The sequence below is a fragment of the Poecilia reticulata genome, unplaced genomic scaffold, assembly GCF_000633615.1.
Source record: "Poecilia reticulata strain Guanapo unplaced genomic scaffold, Guppy_female_1.0+MT scaffold_247, whole genome shotgun sequence".
Taxonomy (NCBI): Eukaryota; Metazoa; Chordata; class Actinopteri; order Cyprinodontiformes; family Poeciliidae; genus Poecilia; species Poecilia reticulata.
The window spans coordinates 8,449-31,392 of record NW_007615033.1 but is presented as its reverse complement, the minus strand read 5'-3'; the positions used below and the strand labels follow the sequence as shown (position 1 = coordinate 31,392).

At 37.7% G+C, this 22,944-nt stretch overlaps 1 protein-coding gene across 1 annotated transcript in view; it reads left to right on the top strand.

Annotated features, from left to right (window-relative positions):
- LOC103460464 (contactin-3-like) overlaps positions 1-12,997 on the top strand; it is a 127,191-nt gene extending 114,194 nt beyond the window's left edge. Inside the window, exons 20-23 of the mRNA XM_008402637.2 lie at positions 499-685; positions 3,903-4,015; positions 4,109-4,274; positions 6,885-12,997. Coding sequence (XP_008400859.1) covers positions 499-685; positions 3,903-4,015; positions 4,109-4,274; positions 6,885-6,976 — 558 coding nt within the window. The 3' untranslated portion in view covers positions 6,977-12,997. The remainder of the gene's footprint in view (positions 1-498; positions 686-3,902; positions 4,016-4,108; positions 4,275-6,884) is intronic.
- Positions 12,998-22,944: the final 9,947 nt, after the last annotated feature.

The window sequence follows — 22,944 nt, the reverse complement described above, 5'->3', positions numbered from 1 at the left end:
ATATATATGAGTGAGTATTCCTAGATTAACACTAGAAATTAATTATTTATTGAGTTAGATTTCATGTTAGCTAGTAACATCATAAAGTAAGCCAAAACCTGCCAGTTTGCTTAAATAATTCCAGAATCGTCTGCCTGAAGTTAAACTTTGTTGTGTTTATTGTGATTTCTTTTCTATTTAAAATTGTTTCATTAAATGTATTCATCCCCATACGTTTTCACAATCCAGGTTATTCAAAAAAGAAAAAAAACAGATAATTTTTTTAACCCACCAAAGCCCTGGTTCGTAGACCCGGATGGCTTACAGGATATATATTGCTAATTTACACTCCACTTATTCATTCCCCCCCTCTTTGTCTCTTCTTCTGAAATACAAATAGTATTTCACATGTGATGATATATCCCTTTAAATTTTAATATCATAATCAAAAGCACCAGTGAAATTATGCTACAGGATCCTAGCCACATATTTTTTCCTTCTTCCTTATACCCTTTTTAGGTGATGTACTGGGAAGATGACACCAAGCCTGACACTGTTGGCAAAGTGCGGATAACAGGGAACTACACACAGGTTAACATCACGGGGCTGAAAGCAAACACGGTGTACTACCTCTCTGTGGCTACCTTCAACACGGCCGGGCCCGGGCCACAGTCACCGCCCATCAACAACACCACCAGGAAACCACGTGAGTCATGCAGGAGGGGCGATGCTGTTGCGGTTTCCACAACTTCTTTAAGAAAATCTGATAGAAGAGCTTCCTGAAAGCTCTAAGGCAGTGTTTCTCAACGTTTTTTGGGCCAGCGCCACCCTAGCCTTTAACCAGGTCCCTCACCACCCCCCACCAAAGAATTTGTAGGCTATGTTGCACTGACTATTATTTTATCATTAATATTAATATCACTATTGTAGATGTTTTGATTTTTATGCTTGTTTCTGTATATATCATCAAGATAATTTCCCAGAGAACAAAAAAGTCATGGGAATAGAAATTATTTTCACAGACGTCTACGAAAAATGCAATGAACATTCAAGGCCTAACAGCAGCCAGAGTGGAAAAAATATTCTTATTCTTTGCCATTTTCTAGTTGTTAAATATTCCACAAAATGACTAGATTTAAGATGTACAACATGCCAGTTTAAATTTTGAACTATTTGCAAAACGACTGAGCTCTGCAACATTAAAACATGGATAGAACTGTAACTACATTAATCAGAACTCTTCTCTTCAGTGTTTCTGTCGGTTTCTGGTGGTGCAGCTCTGTGCTGCCTTCAGGAGAATGGGACATCATCCATAAAACTTCACCCACATGGCAGTTATTGTGCAAACCAGAGCTTTCAGTGGAAAAACTAAAGTTCCAGATCCTTTTAATGCCATACAAATATGAGACAGAAACATGGACTAAATCTATAAATCAATAGACAGGTCTATATAAAGATAAATAGTTTAACTGGACAGAAATTACAAAGAACAAATCTGGTTCTTAATCAAATCCTAATGAGTCAAATTGAAAGTATCATGGAGTCATCAGCCTCATGACATTGACACTGACATGAAAAATAATGTTGAAGAAATAAATATATCAAATTTAATTAAAAACATAAATAAGTGATAAGTTCTTTACTGTTATGGTCTGTAAGATATATTTATTCTCAGTACTAGATGTGGTCTCAACAAACCCATGACATTTCAACAACAATATTATTTTACCTTTTATCTGGAAATAGTGTCTGTTTATTCTTACCATACAATCCTCTGTATTAAGTATTTCTTGATAGGTCTTGCCATACAAGTTTATTCTTCTGTATTTACTTTAGTTTCTTAGTTTATTCTTGGATTTTTGTTCTTCATTCATTTCCATTTAGTTTCCTTTGATTAGTATTATCCTCTCTTGGTTTATTGCTATGTCCACTTTAGTTTTTTTCCTCTTGCTAGATTTATTTGATCATTTATCCATTATAAGACGAATAATCTTCACTCATCACTTGCTGCGCCGCCTAATCACCATGATGTTCATGTGTTGATTTTTTCACTGTTCAGCGTTGGATTCTCTGTTTTTATGCCATTATTCACATCTAGTTCGTCGCTCCGTTTTATGTCCCGCTTCTCCTATTTCAGAGTTTTGCGCATGTGCGCGTTTTTTTTTTTTTTTTTAAGCCCCTAAGGTGCAGTGCAGTCGGGGAGCGTATCGATGGGGAAAAGGCAGACTGACATAAACCTTTTAAAACAATGGAAACAATTTCTGCATTCTGATTATTGAAATTTAAAAGTGCTGTTTCCCCCCGTTTGATACCGGACCACTTACAGCACCGGTGTTAACGCTATAAAATGAATGCTCTCTATCCCATGGAGGGATTTCTTTATTTATTTATTTAAATGGGTTCATTTTACAGAGGGATACACAGTGAGGGTATCGTGATTTTATCTACCAGTAGCAGGATAACGGAGCTGCGCCAAGAAGCTAACAGAAGCTAACAAACACTGAATAGAAGAAGAGCTGCCATCGATACAGTTGCAGCCAAGCATGATTTAATGTTACACAATACAGTTTTACCAAGTTGCTCAAAGTCTAAACTGGCATTGTTGTGCATTTAAGGTGTAAAGTTTACCTTCGACTAAACGCCCCCCAAAGGCATCCCAGCGCCCCCCTTTTGTAAAAATGTCCGCCAGCGTCCCCTGCCGTCCTCTGAACGCTCCCCGGGGGGCGGTACCTCCCACGTTGAGAACCGCTACTCTAAGGTGTTTCACACCTGATAGTCCGGTAGACTCGGTTCAATTTGGACCAAAACTGCAACATTTGTTCCATTTTCAGCTGCTGGGTTCTTTTTCACACTGCACTGTGTCAAATGAACCAAACTATTTGAAAAACCTGATTACACCAAATGCTTGTAGGGTCGTTGCACCGAGAACCGCTGAAAGAAAAGACACAAAATCTCTGAAGCACTGAGCACAATTTCCTTCGCCACATAATGTTAAAAAAATGCAGTGGCGTCAGATTTTAGCGTTTGTGGGATTTCTTTTTTGCTTGTGGTAAAAAACCATGAGTTATTTGGTTCTTTTTTTTTTGGTAGTTAATACAAATCTGCTAAAATCTGACAAAATGTGAATATTTTGTGAAGATACTTCACAAGATGCAGGTAGATGCATTTCCTCTACAGTGAAATGTTTCCTTTACTGACCTGGGCTGAAAGGTCACTCAGCGGAGAAGAAGTCGTTACTCCAAAGGAAAAATAAAAAAAAGCAAGATTGCAGTTTGCAAATGCACACATGGACAAAGACCTTCATTTTGATCTTTTAACAAAAATAAAAACTGTCTGGTCAAAATGACCAACAATATGGATGCTTGCCCCATCCCAACTGTGATGTACGAGGGTGGCAGCATCGTGCTTTGGGGATGTTTTGCTGCACTTCTTTCCACTTATGTGGAAATATTGAGTAACATCTAAAGCCAGGAAGTTAAACCTCAGGTACAATTCGGTCTTCCAGATGTACAGTTAAACTAGGCATGCAACCAAAGTGGCTATAAAGTGACAACAAAGTCCATATTTTGCAGTCATTCTGATGGAGAAATTGTGGTAGATCTGAAAAAGCGTCTGAAAGTGAACAAACTACTGTGAGAAGCTTGTTTAAGAAACCAAAAGATTTTGACCCAAGTTTCTGCCAAATACTGAGGAAATGTATGTACACTTCTGATTTTGAAGACATCAATAATTAAATCTCTGATAGATTCTTATTATTTTGGCATCTAGCAAAACAGAAATGTTGGTAATTCCGACTGTAAAACTGGAGTCATTCAGTCTGAAAATAAGGTGTCTGTCTTTTTATTGGTGTATGTACACTTCTGGTTGAAATTACAACCAGTTGATTATTCACCTACATCTTTATGTTTGATTCTCTTTTCTAGCACCAGACAGGGCTCCGCTTAACATACAATGGAGCATGATTGGCTCCTCGCTAACACTGCACTGGGACCCCGTAGTTGCCACAGAGACCGAGTCAAAGGTGACCGGATATCTGGTAGGTTCTGGTTTGTTACAAACCGCCCCCTGATTTATCCTCTGATCATATTTTTTTTATAAGTAGTTTAATTTTGTACGGCTGGTTGTCCAGGTGATACTGAAGAGACACCGATACAACGACATCCACACCACCTTCACCAACAGAACCTTGGCCGAGCTCAGCCTCTCAGCCGGCGACAACTATCTCATCCAGATCAAGGTTCTGAGCGAAGGCGGTGAAGGCGTGGGCAGTGAACCCATACACATCCACAAATTAAGTGAGATAACTTAGCATCCCGTCCCGTTTTTTGTTTTGTTTTTTTGTTTTTTGTGCCGGTGCTGAAGTTTAGCTGTGGATTTATCTGTCCAGACAGGAAAAGTAATTTTGCTTCATTGGATCTGTTTCCAACCACATGTAATAGACTTATTTTTGGCGTAAGAAAAGCAACCTTTTTTCCAAACGCGTTCACTTGTGTCATCCATCTCTGCCATTGGTTTATTATTCCTTGTTGACTGGCTGCACAGGGCTGCAGCCAGTCAATATAAAGAATATAAAGCAGGGATGTGCTTCCATTTTACTGCACAGCTACATTGTGCTTGCCGGGTCTTCTACTTGATGTGGTACAAACTGTATCTTCCTCTGGATGCTTTAATAGCCTCTCCTGTTGAAAGCTTTGTCTAGATATGAAGAAGAAAAATCACTTTTGCCTTTTGATTTATGATGACTTGTACTGGGGTTATTTTATTTTTTGCATTTAGGTGGGATTAGTATTTCTGGTGCTTCTCCAGAGTGACCATGTAACTTTAGAAAGTCTTAAATTTCTGCATCAAAAATAAAAATCCTAGAATGTTTCCATGAGACCGCTGCCTGAAAACTTGCTGCATCTTGAGATGTTGATTGGGAAAAAGTTCAACGTTTAGATGGCCCCGCCAAGACAATTTGAGTCAGCTGCAGTTGTAATGCCAGGCCTCTAGATGGCACGGTGATATAGTCATATCAGTGAATGCTTTCAACTGTTAGCTTCCAGTAAACATTAATCCATCTTCCATAAACTAAGCACTTACAACACATATATTCTGTATTAGGCAAATGTTTGAGTCACTCAGAGACATCTTGATTGCGTTCTGTAACTCACGGTATTTGAGGCTACTGCAAACTAGCTACTAATAAACCATTGTTTTCTAGCTAGCTTTTTTGCATCTTACTCCATCTTGGGTGATGGGTTCGTCTAGGGTTGCCACCCGTCCCGTAAAATATGGAATCGTCTCGTATTTGACTGTTAAATGTTGCGTCCCATATTGAACCAATACGGGACACGATTTGTTCCGTATTTCTATAAATGTCCAATAGACACGCCTATCACACGCATATCAACACTAAGTGTAACGATATTGACCAAAACAAAACACAGGGAATATTAAGGTCAGCTAAATTGTCGTGGCGGGAGCTACACAGGACCCCAGAACGCTACGGACCGACGCTGTTGTCACGGTTGCCTAGAGACGGACACTACACAGCCGCAGTGAGGTGCTATCAACCCGCATCTTTTTACAATGTCCTCGACCCGACTCTTCACCGTACTTAGAAGTAAAACCTCTCATAAAAATACAGACGTGCGAGGGAAGACGCAAATCCTAGGCTGAATAATTTTAGTGAGGATGAAAAAAAATAGAAAAAAAATGTGTCCATCGCGGCGCAGTGTGCCGCGATGGAATGGATCAGGAGAGGAACTGCAGACTCATCAGAACCTATGAACCAGACATCAGCGTTTCTTCATCCCTCAATCATGTCCTGAGGCTGATATGGTACAGAACATTTTGCTATGAGTACGTTGTGCTTTTACTGGTTTGATTATTTGCTTATTTAATAATATCAGCCAAAATAATACAAATGGTCATTTAAAGAACAAGACATACAAATAGATTAACACTAAATACATAAATATTTCCTACTTGTTTGGGCTTTCTGTAGGTTTTATTTTGAAATGTTGATATATTTTATGAATTCATTGTTCAGTGGTATTATTAATGCACCAGACACAGACCTGCAGCCTTGGGTGGTTCTAGATGGGGGGCCAACGGGGTACCAAAGAAGTTATACTAAATACATGTCTTATGTTAATACTCAGTGGTGGATCACTTTTTTTTTTTACCTTCACAATTTTACTTTAACAACGAATTAAAAATTATAGTGCTGCACTTTTAGCTGCTGTATATGTTCATACTTTCCATCTGCCAGGAATGTGCAACCTAGATCTCTAGAGACGAAAGTGGCTCTTTGGCTTACAAATTATATCAAATGAGGAAATATTGCTGTGTTTTGTTTTGTCTTCCGCCCCCCCATTCTTTTTCAAGTGTCACCATGGAAAAACACTATCCTGGCCCCTGTGGTAAATTTGGTCTTGAACCAGCCTCCAAACCTAACTCTTTATTTATATTTTAGTAATACTTTTACAGTACCTGAATGTTCACATAACGTTTATACTTTTGGCTGTCTGAGAACACATTTTGAATATTAAATCAGGTGTTATGATCAGTTGATCAGTTACTCAGTACTTGAGTAGTTTACCAAATACTTTTTACACTCGCTTAATTAAATGTGTTTTTAAGGTATGCTCCTCTGATTGGAGTACAATTTTGGGGTACTCTAACCAACTATGCATGAATGATTGCTCTGCGGATCACTTTTTAAAAACTTTACCTTTAGTAACATAAAGTTACCTAATTGCCAACAGTCAAATATTCATGAAGGCTTATTCATGTTCATGACAGGTGGTATGTCATGTTTATGACAGTGTATTGTCAGTCTTATTCACCCCCCTTCAAATAAAGTGTTACCGTTTTACTTGCTCAAACCTCTTACCAACTCTGCTTGGTTTCTGTTGCAGGCATGGGAGCTCGGGGTTCTGGAGCCAGCAGTCTCGGACGTTTGTCTTGCTCCTTGGTCCTTATTGGTGCATTCTTATGCTCCGTCTGGTGATGTCACGCTTCTGCCTGTCTTCTGTCATCCCTTCATTCAGCTTAACGCCCCTAAGATGGATAAAGATCCTGGTTTCAGAAGGGGGAAACGAACCAGATCACGCTGAACTTTGTTTAAATAGCCACCCAAAAGACAAGTGATGAATTACTTGCATGATTTTTTTTTCTTACTTGCAACTTCTTCCTTTGACAAAAAAGTGCCACCCTCCTTGAGATTTCATTTTAGAAGTTGCTTATATCCCGAATTAACCTTGGTTTATGATTTTAGACATGGAATTGCCTTAAAATCCACTTTGATGAAATGGTCCATACCAAAGTAGGCAACAGTGGCTGCTTCAACCTTAAACAAACATGTTTGCAAAAAAAAATAATACATTTTTCATCACAATGTAGTTTACATATTAATCATTGGCTGCGCCCATAATTGAGCTTGTCAGGTTAACCTAAAAGCATTCATTCAGAACATGTGGTTCACCAAATTGATGGTAATACCTTGGAAAACTATTCACACCCTTTGAACTTTTTTTTTATTTTGTCAGAAAATCAACATCCCTATATTTTTATTAATTTCTTATTTAACAGACTAAATAAGTGGAGCACATTAAATGGAAGGAACTTGATGAATTGCTTTCAAAAACGTACTAACGATCCGCCAATATTAAAATTTGGGACGATATCTGACATTAATATTGCTCGAGGCAGTAGAGGATATTGCTGGCAAGCTGTTAATAAACCCTGGCTAGCTAACTAGATGCTTTTTAGCATCTATTGTTGGTAAGTGCAAATGATGGTCAGTTGGGCTGGATGACATTCATCTTTGCTACCTTCTCACTTCTGTTGCAACCCATTCAAGGTTACGTGCATTTTGGACAACAAAGCTCGGCTCTACCACATTCAACCATAAAATATGCAATTTTCTTCTGTACATTGTCATAATGCAAGTGTTAAATTGCATTCATACTGGTCTTAAAAAGTCTTATATTCACTCCACTTCCCAGTTATGTGCTACTTTGTGTTGGCCTATTTCATAAAATGTGAACAAAATACATTGTATTAATGTGACACAAAAAAAAAAAGTCAAGGGGTTTGGATAATATTGCAATGTGCTGAAGTCATATCCATTGCAGCTATGAAAAGCTTTCCCAGGCTTTGTCAAATATACGAATGCTGCATAATTGATCAACTGTGCCTGAAACCCACTTATCTCTGACGACTGAAATATTATTGAATCTGTTAGAGTCACAGGCTCGTGAGCTTTAGACCCCTTCCACAACACTCTGATAGATCTTGGCATTTTGCTCTCCATCTCATGCTCCTCTAAATAATTAATGCCTATCACACTCTGCATTCTGAGTCCAGTGAGGGAAAAAAAAAAGAAGAGCAGACATGTGGTGTAGCTACATCGAGCCGATCTCTCGTGTACTATTCCATCTCTACATGGAGATGGCCGGCCTTCTATGATGAGCACCTGCCACTGCGCACAATGGACCGCCAGATAACAGTGCCTTCACTAAAGTTTCGCCCCAGTGTTTTTCTTTCTTTCTCCTCTCTTTTAAATAGAGTACAGAAGGATTCATGTTGCGACAGGGGAATTGTTTGCTTTTCTGAAGAGTATCGCCAACAAAAGACAGGAAACTCAGATTGTAAGAAGAAGCAGGCCCTTATCAGAAATGGCTGATTACATTTTCATCAGAGCAGGGAGCATCTTTGATGGAAAAAAAAGGTCGGCTGATTCACAAAAGCTTCAATAGATTTAAATTTTCGATCTTGGTGTTTATGACAATGTACGACTCGATCCGTATCATGATTTAGGAGCTATTAATGTATGTGGTAATGGCAGGTGTAATCGGTGCGCAAGGTGTGGCTGTCTAAAATCACAGCCAGCCCCTCATTTTACCTCCATGTGTTGGACACGCTGGGCTGAAGAGTTAACATTAGTGCTCTGTTGAGGAAGCCCCCATTTTCCAGCTTGTCGTCATTCGAACTGGAGCCAAGGTTTGACTCGTCTGGTCTGGGCAACGTTAGCCTGGAGGGTTGAACTTTGAAAATTTAATTATTGTGCCTTTGCCAAATGTTGGGGTTATGTATAGTCCTAAGCTTACAGCCTTTTTTTGTTTTTGTCTGGATTTTGAATTTTCTAACCCTCCCAAAAAAACCTCAGTCAAACAGAAGCACAAGGACTTTTCGGCGACTGGAAGTTATCACGCCAGTGTCTAAGCAAGTGTTGTGGGACACCAGAGGAATCATAAAGCTCCGAACAGCCGACGTGATCAGGCTGTTGTATCTGCTCCTCTGACTGGATTCATAAAACTCTGCTCTCGTTGATTAGACTCCTGCAGACCAGTCAATGGATTATTGATCTTCCCGGCCCATTATTGCGGCTGTCACAACTCGGCCATTTGACTGACTGATGCCCTTATGCACCTATACTATTGTGTTACAGTCTATAATGTTTTAAATGTCCTACACCATTTCCACTTCCTCTTTCCTGTTTGACGACTTAGAAGTCATTATTTTTCTTTTATTGGTTTTGCTTTACAAAATGACATCCCATTTCAGATAATTTTCTCAGATTTTTATTTTTTTGGAAGCTTCCGTTCTGTCTATTTAGAGACATATTTTCAATGTAGTGATGAATCGTGAATTGCAGCATTGACCTGAAATCGACTATCTAGTTGGCTTTTTTGAGTTGCATGTTAAAACAAACCCAACAGTAACTGCGTTTCCATTACAAATGGGCACAAAGTTTTTAGCTTTAGACGCCTTTCACAGCACTCGGATAGTGTTTGCGTTAGTTTTTTTCTACTAATGTAGAAAAGACAGTAGATATAACTTGGATGCAAATTATATTTTAAAAAAAGAAAACGGCACTGATCGACAAGTCTGTATTTTCTGAGTTGAGAGTGTTGTTTCTACTATTGTAGAGAAAACACAATTTCACAATTGCAGTGTTTCCATTAAATAAACGCAATTAAAATCATACATGAATAAATTTGCTTATGCAATAAGTCATTAAAAAAATATGCAGCGCCATCCTCCTCCAACTACTTCTTGTTGTCTAGTTCATGGTTTGTGCCAGTGCCACAGGTTGATTATTTGACCTGTGCGAGGAGAACAAAGTGTTTCCATTGAAGTTTTGATACATCTAAAAACCCAACTCATCATAGCACCAAAACTTGTTTTTTCAAAATTGCCATTTTTGCATTATGCTAATTTATTTTCCAAATGTCAAATTGCACAATTCTAATGGAAACACAGCTACTGTTCTCTTATGGTAGTTGAGCTGTTTTTATTATTGTCAATAGTATATGAAGCCAGTCACAGTAGGACTTAAAAACTGTAACATCCACGTTTAGATTTGCTTTTTTCATTGAAATCAAGTGGGGTTTTTTTACCTACATTAATGTTTGTGAAAGATTGGAACAACTGAAAATTGACCACACTAATATTACTATGCATCTGGTAATATCTACTTTAATTCAACCCTAAATATTAATTTACATATTAATAACCAGCATCTCATTTTATGCAATATATGAGTTTAATTTTCGAATACCACAACTGCTAATGAGCTTTATTAACATTAAGCTTGTAAGTCAATTAGCACCATAATATCTCTTTGTTAGTGTAGCAGTGAGTTTTTCAGTAATGCAGTGCTGCATCAACTTAGCAACACAAGAGGAAACACAGCATTAACGAGAACATGACAATTTGCATTATCCAAACATTGTATGAATTGCACAGTTTGAATGATTCTGTAATCAATATAGAACTCTTTAGTCCAAGTTTAATTCAATGTATCAACATTTTTCTCAGTTGAAATAATTCTAATAGGGCCATTTCAGTCACATTTACATCAGGTGTTGGCCAGGAATCAACTAAGTGTAATCCTCGGATACAAAGAAATCAATGCAGAATACTCCACTAATGAAGTTATGGGTAAACAAAGGCCACTGGGAGAGCTGTTGGACATATGAAGAAATTGATTTTAAAGAAAGTTTTCTGCTGCTTTATGCAAATCCGCTGGTTTAATAATAAGCTCATTAGCAAATATTGCAAAGAGTGGTAAAGAAAGTTTTACAAAAATAAATTGTACTGTTATAAAACATAATATTCCACTGAGCACAGTGGGGACAAAATTTTGAAGTGAAAACACAATTTCATCATAAATAAGACATAGTCAGATGTCTCTTATAAGAGGCATCTGACTATGCAAACAAATATAAAAAATCTAAAGAGTCGTCCTAGAACCAATGAGAACTTTCAGAGAGAAATGAAAGGTAATTTTTTTTATATGAAGATGAGTAAACAACTCCACTACACTCACTGCACAAGACTCCACTGCTGAAGGAAAAACCTGCTGATGCTTGTTTAGAGTTTACTGTAGGGGATTTAGACAAGTCTGTGAAATACTGGAGAATATAATCTGGTCAGATGAGGCCATAGCTGAACTTGCTGCATGTCAATTCACCATGTCTGTATGAGTAATGGTGCTGGGTGCAGTATCGTATTATACATGGTTCTGGCAAACGTCACGTAACTGAAAGACGTATGAATGGATAACTGTACACTGGAACTTTTTAAGAATCAATGTGAAACAAGTGTGACTTTCATCCCAAACACAACAAAAAGAAAGCATTAGAGAAGGAAATAACAGTTTGAATGGTCCTTGTATTCAATTGAAAATCTTCAGAGATTATCCCTCACTTCATTTGTAGACTAATTTGCTTTAATCCCATTTATGTGTGAGTTGTTTTATCTGGTGTGAATTCACTCTACGTGTGCTCAATATTTAGACAATATTGAGCACACATATTTTTTTCATCATTTTTGTGTTTAAGTCTCAAAATGCTTATGTAAGTCATAGAATCTTTCCTTCTCATTGTTTTTAATTGTCCAAGTGACCCTAATACTCTGTTGTACATCTCAAAGTTGCTGTCACACAAACGATAGAAAAATTTATCTTATAAAATAAATAGTTTTTAGCCAGCTAGATGTTATGTCAGTGGTTCTCAACCCTAATACACGGGCAAACAATTTCAGGACTATTTCTTTCCTCACTTGACAATACGAGTCTCAATAGACAAAACTGAAATAGCAGCTTTACTTTTTCAAGAAATAGTGTGGCTTTTTAGGATCACAAAGTCTTATGCCACATAATCGACATCTCATAGCAAATCTGCTTTTTGTTTCCAGTTGGGAGTCCAATCATGTTTTTCCAGAACTAAACAGTCCTAAAAACAGTAAAAATGTGTAGTTCAACCACCAGATGTGGTCAGTTTGTTTTATTAATATTTTCCTTTTTTTTCATACTTTGTTTTCTGATATTAATTTTTGCTAAGTACAGCTCAACATCAACATTTGACACTGTACAGTGTTCTGTTGTGACTTGGCTTCAAAGCTCTGATAAAAGTGGTCTACTGAATTTTCAAAGGACATACCCTAAGTGTCAAATAGTATTCTAACATTTTCATATTTTACGTTGTGCAACTGTGGGTAGGGTTTTTTGCTATTATTTTTGTTAAAACATAGTTATAGTCAAGCCTAATGTCTTTAATTCTCATGCTCAAATAAGAAAAAAAAGTTGTTTTTTTTCTGGCCTTGTGCTTTAATTAATGTTACAAAGTACAATCTAAAAGGAAGAAAGTGATCAGTCAGCTTAATGGATTAAAACTAAAATGATCACAGAGAAGCAAGGTGTCTATTAATATTCACAAGGTAAGTACAGATAGATTAGCTTCTGTGGTTGGAACGGAGGAGACAGTGTATAATGTATATAGCTTGCATATGATTTTTAAAACATGGCCATCAAAAACAACCTTACTTCTTTTATATAGTGTGTTCTCTGGCTTTAATACTGATGTATTAATCAATGATCTCTGTGAGATACTGACATGTAGAGTGGTATTTTCATATTGAAAAGTTAACTGTATTGTCTTGTATACTAAAGTTGTGCATGGTAATAATTGTTCATTTGTGGGGGGGGTTTCTATAACTGACTTAGTAAAAATGTTCATTCCAATCAATGTTGCCTTTCTTTGTTAATGAAAGATATACCTGCAGGCTGTAGGCAGTCAGTCTATGCAAATTAAAGAATAAGTATAGAACAACATATAGGTCCAATTTTCGGTGGAAAACAATTAGGCTTTGAAATTTGCTTATAGAAGAATGCAGTGGTAGAAATACCTCTGCTTCTGTGCTAATACCAGAGCAAATGTTTGGTTTGGTGCATTATCTTTCTTGCTAACTTTGAAAACGTTTTGCACACTTAGCTTGTTTTTCAAACTTTCAGCTGAATAAAGTTCAACATCTGTGTTGAAGTTTTTGTTGTCAACTGTCAAGAATTCTAGTAGGTAGAAGTTTATATTCACTCTCATTTTGAAGTGAGTGAAGATTGTTGCCTCTTCTCGTTTTCTCCACCCCGAAACAGTGTAGCAAATGACACTTTGTACCCAGAAAAGGTTGCTAGTTTGTAAGTTAAATATAAGCTAATAAGTGTTTCTGTGGAAGTTGTATTAGTAATGCTCCATAAACAATACACAGTTTAAAATCTGAGTAAAGCCCTATCGTGGTCAATTAGGCTAACTCAGCAATACTCAGTTAGCAATACTCAGTGATAAAACTGAAAGTGTTCCAAAGAATCACTTCCTGAAGCACTAACCGTTCTGATAGGCAGGTAATAACACATTTTACCCAGCTGAGAACATTAGCTATGCTTACAACATAGTAAAGCGTTGGATTTAGCGCTTTACCATTAGCTTCCATTGAACACCATGTTGGTGTTCAATGATTAGTGCCTTAGGGTTAGTGTAGCTAACTTTTTAGCTAGCAGTGCCCACTACTGGAAGATTGTCTAGTCATTCACTGAGTTTTTTCTAAATATATTATCGTTATTATTGCATAAGAATACAGGTACCTGGAATTTGGAACAAAAAAGCTTACTTTCCTTCCATCAAAGATAACAGTTTGGTTCAGAAGAGTGAAACTGTGGTAAATGTTTAATTGAAATAATTTCACATATTGGTGGTATTCCCATGCCAAATTATTATTCATGGTGTAAAAAGATCACTACTTATTTCTTTTATAAGATTACACATTAGCTAACAATTACTTTGATGTTTTAATACATAACCTAAAAAAATCATCTAAGGACATAATATCAAAACTTCATTTTAAAAACATTAGAAAACACTCTTGTTAAGATATTAATAATTTAAATATTTACTGTTTATACATTGGTTAATGTCTTGTGATTCTGTGGCATTTGAGATTTACATGTAGAGTGGTTTATCAATTAAATTTGATGATGATGATTATTATTATTATTAATATTATTATTGTTATTATTACTCTTTGGCTTATGGGAACTTGATCCAACTCCCTAACAGTCAGAACATCTAGATTAGCGGTTCTCAACGTGGGCGGTACCGCCCCGCGGCGGGCGTTCAGAGGACGGCAGGGAGCGCTGGCGGACATTTTTACAAAAGGGGGGCACTGGGATTTCTTTGGGGGGTGTTTGGTCGAAGGTAAACTTTAAACCTTAAATGCACAACAATACCAGTCTTTGAGCAACTTGGTAAAACTGTATTGTGTAACATTAATTCATGCTTGGCTGCAACGGTATCGATGGCAGCTCTTATTCTATTCAGTGTTTGTTAGCTTCTGTTAGCTTTCTGGCGCAGCTTCGTTCTCCCTCTACTGGTAGCTTCACTGCATCAGTTCAGCGTTACACCAGCTGATGACGTTGCTGTGATTCACTTTGTCTGGTGTCTGATTTTCAAATATTTTATGTTTCATTGAGGATTTTTATATGTTTTGGCAGTTCTGTGATCATGTCAAAGCAGCAACTTATATTAGAAAGTGTTTTATTACCGTTTGAAAGCTGCCCGCTTCCATCGAAGGACAACAGAAAATCGGTTTTACAAACATGTAATTACTAAAATCACGATACCCTCCCTGCCTATCTCTCTGAAAAATGAACCCATTTAAATAAAGAAATCCCTCCATGGGTGATACCACGATAGAGTGTTCATTTTATAGGGTTAACACCGGTGCTGTAAGTGGTCCGGTATGAAACGGGTGTGACAGAACAACGGTACCACAGCACTTTTAAATTTCAATAGTCAGAATACCAAAATTGTTTCCGTTGTTTTAAAAAGTTTATGTCAGTCTGTCTTTTTCCCCTCGATACTAACCGACCGCCCTGCACCTTTGGGGGTTAAAAAAATGACGCCCACATCGCGCAAAACTCTGAAACAGGAGAAGCAGGACATAAAACAGAGCGACGAACTAGATGTGCATTATGACATAAAAACAGAGAATCCGACGCTGAACAGTGAAAAATCAACACTTGATGTGAAACACATGACAATTAGGCGGCGCAGCAGGTGATAAGTGAATATTACTGGTGGTGAGCGTCAATAAACGATAAAATAAATTTAGCAACAGGAAAGTAACTAAAGTGGACATAGAATTAACCAAGAAAGGATAATACTAATCAAAGGAAATTAAATGGAAATAAATGAAGAGCAAAATGCAAGAATAAACTAAGAAACTAAAGTAAATACAGAGAAATAACTGGTATGGCAAGACCTTTCGAGCAATAATTAATACAGAGGACTGTATGGCAAGAATAAACAGACACTATTTCCAGATAAAAGCTAAAATAATATTGTTGAAGTGCCATGAGTTTGTTGAGACCATATCTAATACTGAGAATAAATATATCTTACAGACCATAACAGTAAAGAACTGATCACTTATTTATATTTTTAATTAGATTTGATATTTCTTCAATATTATTTTTCATGTCAGTGCACCCGTCATAAGGCTGATGACTCCATGACACTTTCAATTTGACTCATTAGGATTTGATTAAGAACCAGATTTGGTCTTTGTAATTTATGTCCAGTAAAACTATTAATCTATAAATCAATAGACAGGTCTATACAAAGATAAAATCCATGTTTCTGTCTCATATTTGTATGGCATTAAAAGGATCTGGAAGTTTTGTTTTTCCACTGAAAGCTCTGGTCTGCACAATAAATGCCATGTGGGTGAAATTGTATGGATGATACTCTGATGTCCCATTCTCCTGAAGGCAGCACAGAGCTGCACCACCAGAAACCCACAGAAACACTGAAGAGAAGCGCTATGATTAATGTAGTTACAGTTCTATCCATGTTTTAATGTTGCAGAGCTCAGTCGTTTGCAAATAGGTCAAAGTTCAAACTGGCATGCTGTACATCTTTTATCTACTTATTTTGTGGAATATTTAACAACTAGAAAATAGCACAGAACAAGAATATTTTTTCCACTCTGGCTGCTGTTACCGATTTTAAGTTGAATGTTCATTGCATTTTTCATAGACACCTGTGAAAATAATTTCTATTCCCATGTCTTTTTTTGGTCTCTGGGGAATTATTTTTGATGATAAATACAGAAACAAGCATAAAAATCAAAACATCTACAATAGTGATAGTTATATTAATAATAAAATAATAGTCAGTGTAAAGTATCCTACAAATTCTTTGGTGGGGGCGGTGAGGGACCTGGATAAAGGCTAGGCGGGCACTGGCCCGAAAAAGGTTGCGAAACACTGATCTAGATTGTCCTTCAACCTTGAAGAATACATTTTTTTATGTTAGAGGAGAAGAAAATGCATATTTGGAGTTGTTGATAATCATCCCATAGTACAGAGAAATAAAGCAGCGGGTAAATAAAAGCTCTCTTATTTGAAATTAAATAAAGCAGGGGTCTCCACGTAACTTTTCCCTTCTCTGGTGGGGGGCCGGAGTCAGTTTGTAACAGAAAAAGTGTGACGATTGCAGGAGTGCCTAAATGAAAAAATGTAGTTTTCCAGAAAGCACAATCAAATAACCCTCTCTGGGTTCTTCACAGAACAAAAGTCATGAAACGTGCAATGTGTTTTCCAGGTAGAAAACACATTGTACTTCAAACCCCCACCTGATTAAAATACTTGCTTATGTCATTCTCTGTATAAAAAAAAAATCTATAGATACATAAGCCTTGCCATCAAATAATGCCATTGAATCATGCTTAAGGAGGATTTAGCAGATACCAAGTGAAATCTAATGAGTTGAAATTAATTAACTCATTAACACAGACGGGTGTTCCCAGTTAACACCCGTCTGTGTTAACTGGGGGCACTAACCCTCACACAGATGGGTGAAATCACAGGAATGCCTGATCAAACTAAAAACACCTCCTCCCTTAATCCAAAGCAAGAAAAGCTGCAGAAAGCAACTTCTTGTGGGGTTGGCACGTCTCTGAAAGCGGCCCTTTTTTGAGTCCAAGAGATCTGAACAGGATTATGTTATGTTGTGGCGGTTTGTAGAACAAAGGAGTGTTTTAGAATATAATCACTCGATTTATCAAAGCACACTGCACTGCCTGTTCGGCTCTGCAATTTACCCATCATTAGCAATGCTCTGGTTGTGGGAAAATAAAGTTTCATTATTATTTATTAATAATGTTTCATACTGTTTATTCTAAGCACAAGGGTAGGACGGTGATGTAGAGCTATCCTTACAGTAGGGATATTTAATAGGCTGTCTTTCTATCTAGAAGCATGAACGTTAAATTAATTACTGCTAAGTAGACCTTCAGAGTGAGACTGCTTGTTTGTTTGCATCTCCTTATCCATCGTATGTACCATGCTTCTCCATGTATGACAGTCAGGACAGGCTCCAGCACCCCCACAACCCTGAATAGGATAAGCTGGAAGTGAATGAATGGATCAGTGCTGACAAGGACGAGCTAGCTAGCAAACTGTCTGTAAAAGGGTGTTTTATCCCTAGTAGATGACTGGGACAGACTTGATGACTTTATGTTTCTTTAAGATAAATGCAGTACATACCAATACTTTGGAACTGCAGTGGAGTTTCTTGAGTGATGTAGAAACTCCACTGCAGTAAAATAGCTTTTACCAAATTTTACAAATTTTAAATAATTTAATTTGTCACTGTGTCGTGACAGTATAGCATGAGACAGACAATCTTTGAAAAAGCTCCTCTGCCTGCAGTAAAGTAAATGTCCCTTAATCAGTCTTCCCACAGATCTCTTTTATCTGCTTTGCAATAAAGTAGTTTTTATTTGCATGATCCTAATAACATTCTAATCTCCTCTCAAAAAATTTCAAAGTATCTAAAACAACATGCAGCATTTAGTAAGTGAAGACTTCTGCCATGGCGAGCATTCAAAGACTTTTCTAAGCATCAGCAGCGCTTTGTGTCTGATCTTATAGAGTAGCGGTTCTCAACGTGGGCGGTACCGCCCCCTAGGGGGCGTGCAGGGGGCGCTGGTGGACATTTTTACAAAAGGAGGGCGCTGGGATGCCTTTGGGGGGCGTTTAGTCGAAGGTAAACTTTACACTTTAAATGCACAACAATGCCAGTTTAGACTGAGCAACATGGTAAAACTGTATTGTGTAACATTAAATCATGATTGGCTGCAACTGTATCGATGGCAGCTCTCCTTCTATTCAGTGTTTGTTAGCTTCTGTTAGCTTCTTGGCGCAGCTCCGTTCTCCTGCTACTGGTAGCTAAAATCACGATACCCTCACTGTGTATCCCTCTGAAAAATGAACCCATTTAAATAAAGAAATAAAGAAATCCCTCCATGGGATAGAGAGCGTTCATTTTATAGCGTTAACCCCGGTGCTGTAAGTGGTCCGGTATCAAACGGGGGTGATAGAACAACAGCACTTTTAAATTTCAATAATCAGAATGCAGAAATTGTTTCCGTTGTTTTAAAAGGTTTATGTCAGTCTGCCTTTTTCCCATCGATACGTTCCCCGACTGCACTGCACCTTAGGGGCTTAAAAAAAAAAAAACGCGCACATTTCGCAAAACTCTGAAATAGGAGAAGCGGACCATAAAACGGAGCGACGAACTAGATGTGAATAATGGCATAAAAACAGAGAATCCGACGCTGAACAGTGGAAAAAATCAGCACATGAAGTGAAACACATCATGACGATTAGGCAGCAAGTGATGAGTGAAGATTATTCGTCTTATAATGGAAAAATGATAAAATAAATCTAGCAAGAGGAAAGTAATTAAAGTGGGCATAGCAATAAACAAAGAAAGGACAATAATAATCAAAGGAAACTAAATGGAAATGAATGAAGAACAAAAATGCAAGAATAAACTAAGAAACTGGTTAAACTGGCATGTTGTACATCTTTTGTCTGGTAATTTTGTGGAATATTTAACAACTAGAAAATGGCAAAGAATAAGAATATTTTTTCCACTCTGGCTGCTGTTAGGCCTACCGATTTTAACTTGAATGTTCATTGCATTTTTTGTAGACGCCTGTGAAAATAATTTCTATTCCCATGGCTTTTTTGTTCTCTGGGAAATTGTCTTGATGATAAATACAGAAACAAGCATAAAAATCAAAACATCTACAATAGTGATAGTGATATTAATGATAAAATAATAGTCAGTGCAACATAGCCTACAAATTCTTTGGTGGGGGGCGGTGAGGGACCCTGATAAAGGCTAGGGGGGCGCTGGCCCAAAAAACGTTGAGAAACACTGTCTTAATTAGTGTTCATTAATTAGGAGGTCACCATTTTTTTCTTTTACAGACAACAAGAACAGGGACACAGGAGGGAGGCTTAGAAATCACCAAGGTTTATTAATGAGGGAATACTGGCCTTGTGTGCCCAGAGAACAATATGAGAAGGAGCGTTCAGAGGCTCGCTCCATCCATCACTGTGCAGCATCGAGCCACCTGCCAGGTGAAGCTTTTACAAGCAATCTGTATTGTAGGCACTAGCGCTGAGAAGACAATCCTCACTTCAAGTAGTATATAATTTTCCCAATGCATTTCCTGACCTTACTGTTTGCTTGTTTGGCTGCTGCATGCATTACATTATAAGGGATGGATTTGGCTCTCAAGGGCTTTTGATTCTCATTCGGCGAGCGCTGCCAGGCAACTTTTACTTCCTCTAAATCCTAAATCAAATGCTTACAATACATCCACTGAAGTGTGACATATGCACGTCACAGGGCTCCACAGTTCAACAGAGAGCAAAGGAGCAAGAGTCAAGAAATGTGCAAGTGCTTAATTTCCTCACTGCTTTGCTTAAGAATGTGACCATCTAGATTTAACTAAGCAAAAATAGCAAAAGCCTCACACTGCAAATGTGCAGCGATAATTAATGTTTTCAGCTATGTTTATTTAACCCAAAATGATGCATAGAAGAGGTTTTAATTGCTTAATAAAATATCTAGATGATGGCCTGTGGTATGTTTTATTATTAGAGAAGGGGCAGATTTATTGTCTGTGTAGTAAAAAAAAAAAAAAAAAACATACTGCTGAAAAAAAGTGAAAGAATAATAACTATCCGAGCTGTAGTAGTGAACTGTAGTAGTGAAAACATAAATGAGACTGCCTCTCAGTGATGTCAGATGTATTTTTCAGTTGTTCTTTTTTTAATTTAATACGGTGGCCTAGAACAGATAATGAGGAGATTTGAAAATAAAGATGAGAGCAAGCCAAAGAACTCTGATGATCTGTGGTTGATAAATGAATTTCTTTGAACCTTCTCCAGTTTTTTTTATATCAGAAACGAGTATTCAAATCAAAGTAAAAAAAAACAATTGTTCTTTATCTTTCCAGACTAAATGTCATAAAGAACTGTAAGTGTACGCTTGATCTACTTTATAAACTTGTACCCTACCTTTGTATAAGAAGTTCATTTAAATGCACAAAATCATTTTCTACTTACATTGCTTTAAAGAGTATAAGTGATGGTTTTACATACTAAGTTGGTTCACATTTCATAAGAAATCCGCTGGATACACAGAGAAACTGATCACTAATATTACATCAAGTAACATAACTCCAGTCAAAAACTTGCAGGATGAGCCTGTCATGTTCGAATCTATTTTTCTGACCCACATGCAGAACACTCAATGGAGAAGCAAAGATCAGTAAATAAAGTTTATTACTTTTGAAAACAATAATAGCAATCCTTTGAAATGACTGCTGCCAGGGTCTCCGGGAAACTGGACACAGAAAGAAAGAGATGATGAGTTCAGACGTCGTAGGAATTTTCAATTTCAGAAGAACGGATTGATCTTACTTGGGAGGTGCTTGGTCCAGTCCAAGAGGGTAATAGTATTGTGGTTACTGGGGTTGGGCTCGGAGGAAAGAGGCTGCTTGATAGAGGGACAGGCTGCGGTGGAGGGCGGACAGGTAAGTTCTGGTGTGGCAGCGGAGAGGTTGCAAGATGGGACTGCCGGCTGGAGAAGCCAATGAAGGTAGGTGAACTGCAGGTGCGACAGTGGAACTCTGGCAACCAGTGGGGAAAAAATCCACGGCGTCTCGAGAAGCTCCAAGGCAGGAGATTGGGCAACCAGTGGATAACTTCCACAGCGTCATAAGGAGAATCCTGAGGAGGATGCACAAGAAAATATTATTTGGAGCCAACAGGAAAACAATCTCAACAATATACAGAGGGCTTGGTGTACCAATACTGGCAAACACTCTGGCTAAAAAGTGCCGGTGTGAACACCGAACACTGTCAGACTTCTGTTCTGTCATAGGCCGCAGGTGTGCTGAAATCCAGAGACCGTGGTCCTCCAAGTAATGCAGCCTCATAGCACCCTCTAGTGGACAAAGAGCAGGAAAACAGAAAACAGCCACCTCGATTCCCAACAGAGTAGACAGAATGAGCTTAACATGCAGGGGGAAAAAATTGTAACAGGAGTTCGAAAGATGTACTCTTAGTAAATTTTGGTAGATCGCTGCTTATTCAGTTTTAGGGCTCCTGCATACCGTCTGGTAGTTGGAGAGATGGATGTGGAGCCAGGCTTTCAGACACAAAGTTGCTTTTGGAAAAACGGAAATAAAAAAAATTAAAAAAAACAACACAAATACTCTTCCTTTCCAACTTTGTTCCCTTCTCTCATAAAAAATGTACTTAAAAAAAAATCACGTCTTCAGTGTTGAAGAAGAAGCACTATGCTAAATCAGTGGAGTCTTTATTGAGTGGGAGAGCCAAAAGTAAACATGGCACCATGTGATTCCCATGTTAAATACGAGTTCAGTTGCTACAGCAGGGTGTAGTTTCCAAACTGATGCATTGTTTTGCTAGCCTGGCCATTGACTTCCAGCGCAACTCTGTTGAAAAAAATTCTTGCTCACAGCCTGTTTACAGCTGTCAATTGCTGGAAATTGACAAAGTTCACGATTGTTTGAAATCTGGTTTTTCGTCCTGTGTATGTGTTTGGGAATCATTTTGTATATTTTATCACACAGGATTTTAAGATGTATATAAAAAAATCTATATAGCAATCTATAGGCAATCCAGCATTCAGCTTGATCCCCATTAGGTTTCATAACATGACAAATGAAAGCTACCTTTAGATTAACAGAGAAGCTCCTGTGCAACTGGGAGCTCATTATAGGAGCTACTTCTCAGAGCAACGCTGGTAAAAACTTTGTTAAAGGGTTAAAAGCATGTTGTAAGGTAAAATTTCAGAAAGAGTAGAAGGTGTTAAATTATGATGCCAAATTAATTTGATGTTTGATTACAGAGAGCATTTTTATAACAACTGAAGGAAACATAGTTACTTGATTGTGCTATAAAATGGCTCTATGTGGCTGGAAAATACTGTATATAACACCACCCCTAGAGAAATTTGACAACAATGTATCTTCTTCCACTTCACAGCTCCACTATCACAGGTTTGTCCAATTGAAGTTTGTTATTTAAGTTTAAGGTATTTTTTTGTCCATGCTTTCCTATGATAAATGGAAATGGACTGAACTTATATAGCGCTTTTCCAATTTTTGTCCCCAAATTTCCATTTTTGTCCACTCAAAGCACTTTACACTAGAGTCACATTCACCCATACAAACACTAACACATTTATACACCAATACACAGATCGGTATGCAATTTGGGGTTAAGTGCTTTGCCCAAGGGCACGT